Genomic DNA, 15,518 nt, shown 5'->3' on the forward strand with positions numbered 1-15,518 from the left:
GAACTGTACATACCATCATCATGTGACTCGATCACAATCAGTTATAAAGACCAACTAAAAACACTTTAATTTTCTATGTGGGCAAGGTCAAAAGGAGGGCAGGAGTGTGTTGGAAAGAGCCTTTACTTTAAGGATTGACTTGCTCTTAGCAACTAGACCTTTTATACAAGTGGCAAGTGTTGGAACATTGAGAAAAAAATGGATTGGTAAACTGAGTGGAAACATAATAAAGACAACTGATTTTGATTATAAATGTAAAATGTGGTTAAAACATAAAAGTTCCACAGGTTAACCTTTAAATACATTAAGAGTGTTAACACATTATGTCAAGATAATATGACAACGTACCACAGTCTCACTTACTGGTCAAACCCCTCAAGACCCCATCTGGGATCTAACCAGATACTGTATTTATTGGTTTTCATATTATTGACACACAAAATAAAAAAGGGTTTGTGCAAATACATCTTTGCCTGGTATATGACGAAGGGCTGAATCAGACAGAGCTGATATGGCAAAGATAGGACACCAGTCAAAAACACACTCCCACTGTTTAGGGCATAAAACTAACAAATAACAGACTTTTTTAAATATGCATTATATAAGAACCCACACAAACAAACACTCAAACATGCTTCTGTACACAGGCGTACACAGGCGTACACAGGCGCACACACACGCACGCACGCACACACACACACACACACGCCACACACACACACACACACACACACCAGAAACAAGTCTGCTGAAATAAGAAAACAAAAAAGCAAACAAATATACAGAGACAACAGCTAATTGGTCCAGATATTAAAATGAGAGAAAATAAAACAGGCAAGCTGAAGAGCAAGAAATAAAATGGTCCGCTTGAAATTCTGAACAAAGACAAAACCAAACAAAATCTAGACATAATGATGTGCAAGTTACAAGTAATGTCTTTAACTAAAATGTAGCTTGACATAACTTAACTGGGATCTGAATGATGGCCAAAGATCACGTGATTTATTATACAGAGTAATTCCAAATAATTTCTAAAAACATGTTTATTTCTTATTAGAAACATTAAGTAACATGTAAAGAGGTAATTCATGCAATTAGTGGCCATCATTCTTCCCCATTATACATCCAAATTTCAGTTACCATATACAACATTAGTGATGGCTGTGCCAAAGGAAAAATCTCAGGTTGTATTTTCATAGACATACATCTCACAGCTGTCCGACACAACTGAAAGCTGACACAAGTGAAAAGTAAGAAAAAGATGGAAAATGCAGTGTGGTTTTTCTTTATATACTACAGGTGTGACGAAATCAACTTTGTATGTTTGTGAAAATTGCTCGGGATACGCTACTCTTATTGCTGCAATATGTCTTCCTCCAAAGATGAACAGGCAGAAAGAAATACAAATGAAATGCTGAGGTGTTGCTTTAAGGCACAACTATACCTACTACAAGAGAAGATTATTAAAGTAATATAAAGATAATATGAAGAGGTAATATACTGTAAGTGGACATGGTTTCTGTCTCTCAGGCCCAGACCCAAGAAATTTTCCAGGTTTTCTAGATGCTGAGAAAAATACTCAAAAAGTAGGAACAAGAAAAACAAACAATTATGAAGCCTCAGTTATTTAGTAAATAGCAGAGCATAAAACATTCTGAAATTAAGCTGTTGAGATCATCTGTAAACACCTCCATCTCTTCCTCTGTCTTATCTTTCCACAGTCTTTTCACAGGGATATTGACATTAAACAGGACAACTGCTTTGTGTTACGATGTGTATTTGTCTGTCATAGCCAAGTTAAATTAAAGCTGGAGAAAATGGGTCTTTCTGCAAGGCTGCTACGTTGTCTTGTTGGATTTGTCTCGTGAAGTAGTGGAACTAGGCTTTGCTTGGGCCTGAGATTGTGCTTCAGACCTAGGCCTTGGTGTGGTGCCACTTCTCGGAGTCCCTGGTCTATCCTGATGTTCTTCCTCAGCTTGGGAGTTTGGAGGAGTTGGCCTTTTGGAAGTCCCTGGGACCTCTAAAGATCTCTGAGAAGTTGAGGCTGGCTCAGATTTGGATGATGTTTGTTTAGAGGGAGATTCAGTCAGCCGTGGAGGCTGGGAGCCGGAAGCAGCAGATGGACTCAAGCGGTCAGGAGAATCAGGACGCTCCAGACGACATTCTTTTATCTTTGGGTGGGTGGGATCTGTCTGGGGACGCTGGTCCTTTGTCCGCTCCGAGGCCTCTTTAGTACCTGGGATGTTGAGTTTGACAGGGCCAAGCACACTCTTAGCCACAGTGGCCAGTTGAGACACAACTTTGTCCATTCCACTCTCAGAGGGAGTTGATGGAGAGGCTGCAGCAGCTGCAGTAGCAGCAGCGGCAGCTGCAGCCTGTCTGCGATTGTCAGCCTCCTTCATCTCCTTGGTGATGCCTCCAGTTGGTGTGGTAGCAACAGGGATATCCCTGGTCACTCCAGAAGCAGTGCTAGGATCCATTTTACCACTGGTTTTGGACCCGGGCTCAGAAGTTTTGGGGGTCCTCCGGGGATCCAGTGGAGGTGTGGTGGGTTTGACAAATGGGTCTTTGCTGACAGAGGTAAAGGCGCTACCATGGGTGGAAAAGGTGCTGGATAGAGGGCTGGGTTGAGGTGGAGAAGGCCTAACATTGAATTGAGAGTCCTGTGCCTTTGACTCTTTCTTGCATGACTCTTCAGCTAGTGTTGAACTGGAGCCTTGGGCCACAATAGAGGTTGTAGGATACTGTTCTGGGGGCTTGGCCGTAACTTGCATTGACAGTGAGGCTGAAGTTTGAGTCTGAGATTGAGTGGTACTTTGGCTTTGTATCTGCAGTCCTCTGCTGGGCTGAGGTAAGCCTGGGGGTGCAACCGTTGAGGGCAACAGTCCCAGTGTTGGTGGAGCTGCTGGTCCCATCCTGATTGTATGGGGAGAGGCCATTACAGTAGTAGGCCTCAAGACATGGCTTGGAGGAACATAGCTTGTCCTACGTCCATCTTGGCTATCTTCTGACCCTTCATCTGTCTCATCCTCTGAGGAGTCCACCTCATGGATGGCATCCTGCTTTTGAAGAGACTCGCGACGCTCAGCACGATCCTGGCGTATGGCAGACAGCTTGTCTTTCAGTTTACTCTTCCCAGGAACAAGTCCCAGAGTTCCAGTTCCAGACTCGGGACCTTCTTGCCTGCCCAGTTTACGAACTGAACTTTTCTGCAGGCTGCCCTTTTCTGCAGGAGACACTCTTCCTCCCATTAGAGTCTCACCGGCTGACTCCTGCAGGCTCTGTAGACTGGGGTCACGCTGCAGCATCTCTTTTTTAAAATCTGAATGTGAGGTATCAAGACTGTGTTTGCGGCTGGCACCAACTGGCAGCTTTTTATCAGCAGCAGAGGATGGAGAAGGAGAGGAGGATGAAGAAGAAAGAGAGGCTGCAAGCTTCTCAGCTGATTGGACACGTTTGAGCAGAGGAGATCGAGGAGGGTCTGCACTCTTTGGGCGGGATATCTGTCTTACTAATGGAGGTGAAGAGTGGAGTTTGACAGGGAAAGACTGGCCTATTGAAGAAGTGATGAGTGAGTGGCTTGGCAGGGGTGAAGGAGAACGCTGTGGGGAGGTGCTCTGAGGGGTGGGCGATGGTGTACGAGCCAGAGGGGATAATGGGATATTGCCTGCTGACTTCCGGCGGGGGGAGCGGTACTGGCGCTGTAGTTTGGGAGCCAGACCATGCAAGGAGCTGGGTCTGATCTGACCAGAACTGGCAGGAGAGTTTGGCACACTCGAGCTAGGTGAGCTACTTTGAGAAGAGTTTCCACCAACTGCATTAGAGAAAGAGAAAGTTTAAGGTTAAAGATTAAACCTTTAAATCAAAATATGAAGATGAATGAAATTACTTAAGACAGGATATTGATTTCATAATGGGGAACTAATTACAATATTGTATGTATGACAACATTAAAGGAAATGAGAACATGATTTGACATGAAATTACGTGCATCAGAATCATATTGGCATTAGTATGGAGCTTTACCTGAGTGGGCAGAGTCGGGTGTGGAACGACAGCCCTGTGTGGGTGAACGAGGGGACATGTGCGTGGGAGACCCTGGGACACTTTCACCTGATGAGACTGAGCGGTTCAGAGAGGACAGGCTACGACTGGTGTGGAGAAGGGTCGCCTGTTTGGTGATCTTACGAAACAGGGAGTTTCTCTTCTTACTGCAGTGGATATACAAGTATATACAAACCATAAATGGGACAGAAAATGTAAGTCTGAGGAACTGAAATGGGAAGAACTGTGTGACTTAAGTATTTGGATTTGATGGTAAACGTTAGACTTCACCTGTCTTGTCCTTCTCTGGTTTTGGTTTTTTTGTTGCGCCGGGCCATTTTGGACTTGTGGCTGGTTTTGCGTGCAGGGCCAACTTTAATAGATGTATTCTCAAAGGGCGTAGCAGAAATGGACACCTTACTGCCACTCTGCAACATAAAAATAAATTAATCTGAAAATCAATCATTTCTAAAGCAACAATGTTCATCACATTAGGGCTGCCAATGTACCTTGAGAATGAGCTCTACAACTTCTGTATGCACAAGTCCATGGACAGGCTCTCCATTAACGTGTGTGATGAGATCTCCCTCTTTCAGTCCAGCCTCATGAGCAGGTCCCCCATCCTCTACGTGCTGCAAAGCAAATGTTAGAGCACTCAAAACCACAAATTGGTGCATTCAACTACATCATGAAGAATAACAGAATCTGCCATACTTACCCAAACCATGTGGTGCACAGTATAAATGTCTGTGTCTCCCATGTAAACCCTGATGGCACGCAGGGTGAAACCGTATTTCTTGCCGGCTCGGTGGATGACTATGGCAGGTTTGACACTGGAGACAGCTGGGGACAGGTCTCGGCTGGGTGAGGAGTCACGTGATGATGGGTTAGACGAGAGAGAGTGAGGGGACATGGGACTGGCCAGAGGAGAGGCACCGTGGTGATCTGACAAGAAAAAAAGAAATTGTGCTACAGTTAAAGTGTGACAGTCCACCACATACATTTTTTCTAAAAGATAGAGACAGCCAATCCAATCAAATGACTAGCAAGACATGGTCCATGTTGGTCCTGGTACAATATTTCTATCAACAAATCATAAGGATAGCAGAAGAATTAGGATTTTTAACCTTTCGTTGTATGTCATCCTGTTGTTTAAGGACCAACAAAAGAAAAATTTTTGCATGGCAAAATCACAATGATCATTGTGACTGTTGACTTACCAGCAGGGATCATAAGTGAGAGGGTAGTCGCTGAAGCTGACTTGATAACCTTGTTAAGTGGGCGTGATGTGTGTTTCTCTGTATCTCCTGACAGCAGTCTGTGGCGAGCTCTACGAGCTGCCAAATCACTGATGGCTTTAGGAGTAGAGTTTTCAGATCCTTCAGCACTGTAGCGAGAAGCTCGATCCAACACGTCACCAGAACTACCAGCTGTAATCACACAAACGAAAAATTAGCAGAGATATGACAACAGAAAATATCAACCTATCAGAATGGCCTAATATGGTGTTATTTGAAATAATAAATCCCATTAATCTTTTCTTTTTTTTTTTTTTTCTTTTTTTTTTAAAAACACATCTCAAGTCTAGAGCCGGTCTTAAAAATATTTTGAACAATTTTCGACTAAAGCTAGAACAGATACTAGTTCCCAGAATAATTCAAGACTGACGTGTGACTGTGGATTGGCTGATCTGGCTGGAAGTGGAGCCTGGTGTGGTTGGCGATTCATCCAGCCTGAGCTCTCTCTCCACAGGGAGCTCTGGTATGGCCTGAGGCAGATCTTCCCCACGAGGGCCCCTCACTGGGGTCTTCCTGCTCCCCACACCACTATCCTCTTCGCTGGAAATGGCGAATCGAGGCATTTCGATGATGGCCGAGCAGCAGCGCCGACGTACAGTCAGAGGCGGGCTGGAGTCGCTCTCGGTGTGAGATGACTCGGAAACAGAAAGTCTCTTCCTTAGGCTACAAAAGACCAAATGTCCAGTTCATTACACCATGTTAAACAAACGGCGAATGTATTTTTTAAAAATACATGACTATGAAATCTATGATTTGTTTATCAGTATCAGGGCTTGAAAACCAAAAAAAAAAAGTCAATCGGTTCACTCAGAGCAGAATTGATATTTTAACGTTTCTGTTCCTGCGTTCCTCTGTATTATTACCGTTCCGAAACCGGTTCAAGTAGAAAAAAATAACAGCTAATAACGTTATTTTTTAAAAATGGTCTTTGCCTATAATAATAATAGCTTAATAATAATAATAATAATAAAGTATAGTGTTTTCTTTACACAAAAAGAAAAAGAAAGAAAAAAAAAAAACAGGAAGAGATGGTATCTTGGCATCTGCGCTTAGTCACAGCCAGCATCATCTTTTCTAGATTTGCCAAAATGTAGGCTACTAAACAAAAGAAAAAAATCTATTAATGCTTTAAAGACATTTAAAGCATTTTAAATGTCTTTAAATTTTTTACAGATAATTAAAAATGTTTGCTGCATTGTTAAAAAAAACGCTACTTGTATAAAATTGCGTCGCATTTTATTAGGCTATTACATTCAGAAATTGCGTAGGCTAAAATGCTGGTAAATCAAAATGTTTACAAATATTATAAACACAGTTAATAGTTTCTCTCCACAACAAATCCTCTAAACTTAAGGATATAGCCTATAGGCTATAAAAACGTCAATCCAAAAACAAATTACAAGGTGAAACTGATGCCTACCTCTCTCATTCGGCACGAATCCAAATGTTTCCATATTCGCGACGTATCTGGATGCTAAAATATTATTTATTATAGGCTTTGTACTTTCATTGACATAAAACATCATCCTTCACATCGGCTAGCCTATATCAGCACAGTGAGGCGGTGGTCACGCCGAACGCAACAGATTGGACAACGGAGCACTTTAACTTTTTATAGGTTTCTTTAACTGTATTTTATTTTGATAATGAACTGACTGCAATGTCGCAAAAATATGTTGCGCGTGAGGCGCCAGCGCGAACGCTGGTTGGTTATACAGATGCAAGATATCATTCAAAACTGTCAAGTTTTGCAAAAACAAATAAAGCTGTAAAATAAATAAAACTGTAAAGCTTTTGCAAAATAAATAAAACCAATTTCTGCCATCTCCTTTTCCTTTCCGAGAACTTTGGAACGCGTAACCGTAGGCCTAACTCAGCATTTAAGATAAACATATTTAGTGTATAGGCATATATATTCCTTTTTATGTAAGCCTATAGTTTTATTCTGTTTTCTCCGTTCACAGAAGCACTGCAGGTGCATAAGATCTGTAGAATCCATCTATCCTCGGATAAACTACGCCGGTGCATTTCCATTGTGACGAGCTCACAGCTGAGCGCGCGGGCATTTCACTTGCTGGACGCATCAGAGTCACATTTGCATAGGCCGTACTATTTGAATTCCTGATTGGTTGACAGCAAATTTCAAATATTATATGAAACTATAAAAATAACGTTATTAACTGGTTAATGGTCATTTCAAATTTTCGATTCTGTTCGGAACTATAAAATTTTATTTCATTTCTGTTTCCGGTTCTGTTCCAGTCAAAGTTTCGTTTGTTTCCGTTCCTAGAACCGGTTCAGAGCCCTGATCAGAATCATTTCAGGTTATTCACTCACATCTCAGGTGAGCCCACCAGCCAGCTCCGGTCTCGAGACTTTAGGCCACTGAGACTATCGATACGCTCTCCTCCCTCTTCACTAAGACTGCGCTTCGTGGGAGGAGGGGTGCGCTTCTCCTCATGCAAGGAAAGACGCTCCATACTACTATATACCTGAAAAAGGCAGACCGACAGGTAGAGATGGAGAGGGGAAGACAGATTAAGTTAAAAAGGCAAACAGAAGAAAAAGCAATACTGAAAAGCAGTACTTTTGCTGTTGTTAAGAGTGTTAGCATGTGTTACTACACACCTTGCTGAATCGTGGTGAACAGGAGGAGAACTGACGGATCTCCAGATGGTCATCATCATTTGTGTCGTCCTCTTCCTCCGAGTCCACGTGATGATACCGATCTGAGCGTGCTAGAGGGTTGAAGAAAGAAATTTCAAATAGTGCTTTAGAGAACCCATGTGGTGTGCATCTGTATTGCAGGTAGAGAATAAAGTGTCTTGTTATAAATTTCTCTACAATCCCTGTAGCCTGAATACGTACTGTCAAAGTAGCTAGTGTCATCTTCTGACTCCAGCTGAGGAATGAACTCTGCCTTTTGCCTCAGGAGACTGTTCCAGTCCAGATCAGTAAAGAAACGGTGCTGTTTCACCTCAAACGCACTCCCTGTGAGACAGGGAGAGAGAACATCTCTTCAAATATTTCTCAAAAGCAGAGATATAGGATAGCATTTAAAAAAAAAAAAGTCTTCTTTCTGTTCAGGTTTATTCATAAACTATTAATCTCAGCAGATCAGTCAAGTTACTCTTCTAAGATTTAACCAGGGAGGAGATCAAGAAGAAGTCAGAGTCTGTGTAAGTAAGTGCGAGTCTGCTAGAGGACCTGTTCCCAGACGCTCCAGAGGGTTTTGCCGCAGTAGTTTGGAGATGAGATCTTGAGCATCTGAAGGCAAAGCTTCATCACCTTCTGGCCAGATTATCTCATCTATTGAACCACACATACAGAATCATATTTGTGAAAGTACTCTCAACAACAACAGAATTAGGTTCACAGAGTATTTTGATTTGAGAGTTTTTTTGATATCTTAGATTACGCAAGAACAGCCTGAATTTAGGAGTGTATTAAGTTTTCAAAATTAATTACAGACCGGTAAAGCAGATTACACTGATTAGGAAAGTAAGACTAATAATGATAATTGACTTCACATACCATACAAGTCAAAAGTTTGGGCACTCATGTTTGTATAGTGTTATGCATCATGTTTCTCATGATGAAATTTTTAAGAAAATAATATTTTTTGCATTTTCTTTCCCAGATATGACACTAACCACTGATGACTTGTCCAAACAGTTCCTCAGGTGTATCCCCAAAGAAAGGAGCACATCCCACAAGAAACTCATACAAGATGACTCCCATGGCCCACCAGTCCACTGGCTTTCCATAGCCCTGCCTCAGAATGACTTCAGGTGCTATGTATTCAGGAGTACCACACACCTGATAGAGAAGAGAAAAAAAAAGCGTTTTTGAGACCCCACAATTTCCTTTTAATAAATCAATAAATAATGCAAGAGACAAAATGCTAAATCTCTGTACCTGTTTGTCCAGAAATTCTCGGGCATCTTTTTCAATGTGGCCCTCATATAGATTGGTTGTTAAGCTCATTAAACCAATCTTGGACAGGCCGAAATCTGTCAGTTTGATGTGTCCCATTGAAGTAATCAGGAGACTGTTGAAATACAGCCCATTCTTTATTCTGACATCAGTGAATATGAAAAGGCCATCCATTTATCTAAAAAGCTGTCTAAATCAAAAACAACTGATCTGTTGCAGCCTAAGAAGCATGTTTTTATATTCTTAGAAAGTGAGATGGAATTTAAAGGATAAACGAAAACCCCTTAAATCAATGACAGAATATCAAGTACAAACACTGTGGTTTGGTGTTACATGTGCTTACTTGTCAGGTTTGAGATCTCTGTGCACGATGCCGTAATTGTGAAGGTATTCCAGTGCTAGAACAGTCTCAGCAAAGTACATGCGTGCCATGTCCACAGGCAGAGCCCCAATGTGCTTCAGCAAAGTGGCACAGTCCCCACCTTCAGACACACACAAACACTTTAAACTACAGCATTACTCAGTGGTGTATCCTATAGTGAAGTCCTCCATAAACATAGTCATCCTCCACAAAGTGTGTTTCTTACCCTCCACATACTCCATAACCATGCAAAGATGTCTCCTTGTCTCGAAAGAGCAGAACATGCTGACAACAAAAGGGTTCTCTGCAAATGTCAGGATGTCTCTTTCCACAAAGGCCTGCTGGATCTGGTTTCGCAGGATCAGGTTCTGCTTGTTGATCTTCTTCATGGCAAATCGCTGACGGGTCTCCTTATGCCTCACCAAAAACACAGCCCTGAGTGGAGAGAGGCATGTATTACTACTGAGCTTTTAACGACCTTCTAACTCTATGATTATTAAAAAGTGGTAGAGAACCATTTAGATTATTACACATTTCAAAGGTCTTATGCATTTTTAGTCATTGCTGCAGTAATGAAATCCTACTGTCTTACCCATAGGCTCCATTACTGATGAGTTTAATGGTCTCGAAGTCTTCCTCACGTGGAGTTTTAGTTTTTGGTTGAGGCTGAGGCTGAAGTGGTTGTACGGTGGCTCCTCGACTCTGCATATGAACACAAGCACTTGGTCTTAGTGGAATGTTATTACACACAATCAACAGAGCCATTGAAGACTTCAATTCTTTTAAAGACTCAATTCTATTACTCACGTCTGTGGAATCTGTCTCTGTCTCTGGCGTTTCAGGGTTACCGCTGTCATAGCTGCTCAGCTGGGCCATTTCTAGAGAGCAAGAGTGATAAAATGGAAAGAAAGCGAACAGATGTCATTGGAAAAACAACATAAATGTCATTGTAGTTCCTGATTTAACACAACAAACCTAATAACAGAGTTGCTTCATACAATCCCCAAAAGCTTTTGGACACTTATGCCACATTTAAAAATGTGTCAATGTATTAGATAACAAAACATTAAACCAAGTAGCATTTATTTCTGCAGATGCCACAGTTTTTTTTTTTTGTATCTCATACAATTTTTAAGTGTAGCCTACTGTTCAAATGCTTTTGAGGCCATTGTAAGTAGCATTCTTACCCTCAAGAGGGTCCCTGGTGAGGCCCAGCTGGCTGATGATGTATCGAGGGATGTCAGACTTGATGCCCTGACCTTCTTTAGCATGACCTTCAGCAGCCTCTAACAGGTGGTAGAACTCTTCTGGATCAAACTCCTACAACACACATAGGGAGAATTAGGTTCACATGATATGAATATTAAAATCTGACATCAACTCAGTCCCACTCAATCCCCAATCATTTAATTTATTCTAGAGATGTTACTCTATAATTACATTAAGGTATTGGAAACATTAATTTATTCTAGAGATGTTACTCTATAATTACATTAAGGTATTTTTGTACATTTCTGATGCTGTCTGGAACATAGATCAAACATCCAATATTTCTGAACAAAATTTTCAAATTATGATAAACTTATTACTTGTTTCTTAAATCCTGATTTCAGACAAATATTTATAATCATTATATTCATAGGACTTCAATATTTTGTAACAGGCTAAAAGGGTCTTCACACAAAAAGTTGAAATAATTCTACAGTATTTCAACAAAATATCATTTAAAAATTAAAAACTGGAAAGAAAATAAGAGCTAGCCAACAAAAGGCCCAGCAAGGGCCAATATTACTGTCATTAATTTAATGAATAGTTTAGAATATTTTCCGTGTGCTTATTGAGGCAGGTTTGTGTCCAGGTGCCACACTGAGGTTTTTGGGATGCATTGTGCCCACATGAAGCAGAATAGTTTAACAGCTCATTGCTCTCTCAGCTGCTGGTCCTCCATCAGTGCTGAGCTGTACTGTATGTTGTCATACTACTGAATGCATCATATTACTCAAAATACACATGTGGCCACAGACATGGAGCCCTGCTGCTTTGTGTGGTAGTCAGCTTTTGTATTTACATGCGTGTCTATGTCTGGCGTGATTTATTTTTTTTAAAATACAGCAAATCTGACAAATCACTGTGCATTTTGAAGCTTTACAATGTGGCTTTGGTTCAACATGCACATTTCCTAAAGGTAAATCTAGCATTTTAATTATACGGTACTAAGCATGTGCTTCATTAAATATGGAAAAGCAGTTTGCTCTGAAGCCTCAATACAAATGATGTCCAGATTAGAGTCCTTTAAATTATCAGTGCTTACCAAACACTCCAGCAGACGGGCGGGTCGGGCGATGATTATCATCAGCTTTTTAACCAGCTGGGTGACAAATGTCACCTCCCCACTTTCTGAACGCTCATGAGCCTAGCACCAAACAGAAAAAACAATAGATTTGAAATAGCATACTAACATACTAATCACATTATTCAGTGTGTACTTTTATGAATTGAACACCTTAATGATCTACATTTGTCAAAATGAGGAATACATATTAGATACAAATTAGAGCAGACTAGGTGGAATATTATATCCTACAATGTAATGCTTATGTAATGTAATAACTTGACCTTCTGCTTTCACAGTGACAAATGAGTCGGAAGCAATACCACTGAAGATTTTTGACACTCAAAGCACTACAATAAGACATAGTTGAATGAGGTGTACAAAGAGAGTACATAAAAAGGAAGAGTGTAAAGCAGCAGAAAGGAGAGAGTTCATCAATAGGATAGAGAAGACCTGTTCAGAGTAGATTGTTAAACAGGCGGCTGACAGTAATAGAGCCATCTCTGACAGACAACACTGCCACCTCAGGGGATGTCTAATCAGCCTCTGAATAATTTATACAGGTAATGAAACCGCCAGTGAATCACACACACTCAGTATAATAAAAGGTCTCTGCACTATGAGTAAATACACTATAGACAGACAGAAGTACTAGCAGTGAGAGATATAGTATAAGGGAGGGAACTGGTTTAGCATACCTTAAACTAGATGAAATGAGATACTCTATATTAAGTTATACATAAGGTCAATAAGGTCAAGTGTAGATAAGGTCAATAGAGGATTCTCAGGATTCCTCTAGGGCCAGACGTCATGGTGACAGCCAGGTCACAGCCAGTGACCCAACCTTGAGATTGGCTCCTGTGGTTTTTAATGATGCAACCATGGGAGACTGAATGATACAGACTGGTCATTTAAAAGGTAAAACTAGCCTGACCTTAAGACAAATGTACAGTTTAATAAATAAAGCCTTTAAATGAAGATTAAGACCTTATTTGAAAGAGAACCAAGAGAAGATGAATGGAACTGTTACTAAAACATCATACAGTATGAATTAGGGGTGCATGATATACCTGTACCATATCAGTTATGAGCCAATACTAATGATTTTGTGTTTATTTATTACTATTGGTCAATATTAAATATATATATATATATATATATATATATATATATATATATATATATATATATATATATTAAATATTGGCAGTCATTTAATTGTGCACATTTTTTTCCAATATAGTGTAGAATTATAAGCACCCAGAACGTTAATAACTAAATTCTGTGTTTTAAGTATAGTCATTAACTATAACTCCGACACTTTCTACAATTTGATAAAACTAAACAATAGCTGGTATCAGGCATACAAATATTCTAGTCACAGTCCATGTTTTGAGTGGTAAATTTCACTTGTGTGTCCACAATTCTACAACATAAAACAGCAGCTATCAGACTATGACCTTGACTCAATGCAACTGTGCAAAGTAAAAACAATCAGGAACTCAACTGTTAGATCCACATGGTTTCTGACCGCGCTCTGCTCCCAGCGCTCTAAAATCTTCTGAAGAACCTCCTCTTCCTCCAGCCGCCTCTGCCACGAAACACGGGACATCCTCTCAGCGAGCGAGGAAGCGTTAAATGGAGAAGTCGGGAATGCTTTTCTGAGCGCACCTGCTGAAGATGCGGTTTATACCGCGATCCCCGTCTGGCCCACCTGTCACCATCGGCTCCCAAACTAAATCAGCCAATTAGGACGGGCTGGATGATGTCATCCCTACTCGCCTGAATGCAAAGTATGGCTGCGGTGATGGCGCGACGACTGCATGAGATCACGTTGTGCACATTTTCGATTCTGGCAGGCAACAGCTATGGGATGGTTATGGACAACCAACCAAAATAGGGGAAAACCCGACCTGATCCCTCCCTTCCATTCTCACTCCCTCCCTCCCTTTCTCTCTCTCCCGCCCCGCACCCTCCTCTTGGGTGCCTGGGATACTCATCTGTCACCAGTGGTGGTTACTGGAGTGTGAAATTAAAATCAGGAAGATGCTGCACCCCCCCTTCTAACCCTACACAACAAACACACTCTGGTACATTCCTACACACACATGATTTGTGGAATCGGAATGGGACCTCTGGGAGTCATAACGCTGCCCCTGTGGCACTGTGACTGAGCTAATCAAGACATCAGCGACCTGTATCCTGACTAATGCAGATGTGACAGGTGACCACAGACCCAACAGAAGAAAGAACGATCGTCAGGGAACTAAATTCACATGAGATAGAGCTGTTTATGACAGCCCAGCTGTCTAGAGATGACCTCTGCCCTGATGTGATGACATCACCACTTTGGCAGACATAGATTTATGTTTAGGGATCCACAAGAAAGACCTTGCTTGACAAGGAGTCAATACCCTTGCTGACAACTCCTTGCATACTTTCCACATCTTTGCATACTCACATCTTGGTGTAGCTTCTCAAGGTTCTCCTGTAGTTCGTAGAAATAGCGGGAGGTGATGAGACCCTCACGGGATTTGTCCAGGCAGTCCCGAGCCAATTCTATGACCTGGTGGTGGATGAAGCTCAGGACACCGTCAGCTAAAGGCATGACTTTGTCAGGAGCTGAGGTGGATATGAAATCAGCCAGCCGTTCCTCCATCTGAGCAGTAGCCTGTGGGACAGAAGGGTCCTGGTAAGGGCTAGGTTGAAACAAAGGCCAAGCCATGGAGAAACAGAGACATCCAGCCACCCACAATTTGTTACTGTACATTTTTTCAAAAACACTTTATTGTTAGTTTCATTTATTTATTTATTTATGTTGTTCTTGCACCAAAACAGCATACTTCTGTGTTTATAAATACCCTTTTTCTCACCCACTTTTGTTACAAATTCTTTTATTTAAAAATGAAAGAAAATAAGTCTATTTTTTAATATTATGCGTATAGGCAATGAGAAAAAAGTCTGCATTATTTATTTATTTTTTTACAGATATCAAGCAACAGACAGTGATTTATTTATTATTTCTATTATTTACTTATTGTCTATATGCATTAATGCTAATTAGTCTTGCTGTATTTATTTTATATGAATATTAATTAATATTTTTTTCTCTTTCTCTTCTGTCGCTATGTGTATCAATGCTCTGGCAATGCAACGTGAAAAAAGAGGCACTGTCTCATTGTGTGAAAATGAGACTATCCAGTATCCTAGAAAGTTCATCAGTTTTAGACCTCACCTTAGGGAAACGCTCCTTGTAGACATGGTTCATCATGACGATCTCATGGTCAAATGAAATAGGTGAGCGTCCTGGGCTGAAGAAGAGAATAAAGAAACAAAAATAAGTGGAGAAAGAAATAAAAAAAAAATGGCACTTGGCTGTTTTTCTTTTTTTAAACTAATCATATATTTTCAACACTAATGTCCCTCTGCCTTCTTGCAGATGTTGTTTGGTGGCCTATACCTGTAATCTAACATGGGTGATAAACTGGAGCACCTGTATTTTCTGACATACCCAACCTCATTCATGTCAAAGTAGCATCTTCAATCA

The 15,518-nt window shown here is 40.9% G+C and overlaps 1 protein-coding gene across 10 annotated transcripts in view; it reads right to left on the bottom strand.

Moving 5' to 3' along the window:
- Window positions 1-1,025: 1,025 nt before the first annotated feature.
- The window catches only part of mast2 (microtubule associated serine/threonine kinase 2), a 152,718-nt gene continuing 138,225 nt past the window's right edge, over window positions 1,026-15,518 (bottom strand). For all 10 annotated transcript variants that reach the window (XM_058778095.1, XM_058778093.1, XM_058778094.1 and 7 more), the window contains 21 exons: window positions 15,207-15,282; window positions 14,433-14,642; window positions 11,951-12,052; window positions 10,827-10,959; window positions 10,447-10,517; window positions 10,232-10,341; window positions 9,866-10,074; window positions 9,622-9,760; window positions 9,261-9,393; window positions 8,996-9,161; window positions 8,550-8,651; window positions 8,211-8,333; window positions 7,971-8,080; window positions 7,680-7,834; window positions 5,713-6,005; window positions 5,265-5,474; window positions 4,763-4,989; window positions 4,554-4,676; window positions 4,336-4,472; window positions 4,027-4,211; window positions 1,026-3,814 (listed from right to left, as the gene is read on the bottom strand). In XM_058778095.1, coding sequence (XP_058634078.1) covers window positions 1,839-3,814; window positions 4,027-4,211; window positions 4,336-4,472; window positions 4,554-4,676; window positions 4,763-4,989; window positions 5,265-5,474; window positions 5,713-6,005; window positions 7,680-7,834; window positions 7,971-8,080; window positions 8,211-8,333; window positions 8,550-8,651; window positions 8,996-9,161; window positions 9,261-9,393; window positions 9,622-9,760; window positions 9,866-10,074; window positions 10,232-10,341; window positions 10,447-10,517; window positions 10,827-10,959; window positions 11,951-12,052; window positions 14,433-14,642; window positions 15,207-15,282 — 4,990 coding nt within the window. In that variant the 3' untranslated portion in view covers window positions 1,026-1,838. The remainder of the gene's footprint in view (window positions 3,815-4,026; window positions 4,212-4,335; window positions 4,473-4,553; window positions 4,677-4,762; window positions 4,990-5,264; window positions 5,475-5,712; window positions 6,006-7,679; window positions 7,835-7,970; window positions 8,081-8,210; window positions 8,334-8,549; window positions 8,652-8,995; window positions 9,162-9,260; window positions 9,394-9,621; window positions 9,761-9,865; window positions 10,075-10,231; window positions 10,342-10,446; window positions 10,518-10,826; window positions 10,960-11,950; window positions 12,053-14,432; window positions 14,643-15,206; window positions 15,283-15,518) is intronic.

The sequence above is a fragment of the Onychostoma macrolepis genome, chromosome 06, assembly GCF_012432095.1.
Source record: "Onychostoma macrolepis isolate SWU-2019 chromosome 06, ASM1243209v1, whole genome shotgun sequence".
Taxonomy (NCBI): domain Eukaryota; kingdom Metazoa; phylum Chordata; class Actinopteri; order Cypriniformes; family Cyprinidae; genus Onychostoma; species Onychostoma macrolepis.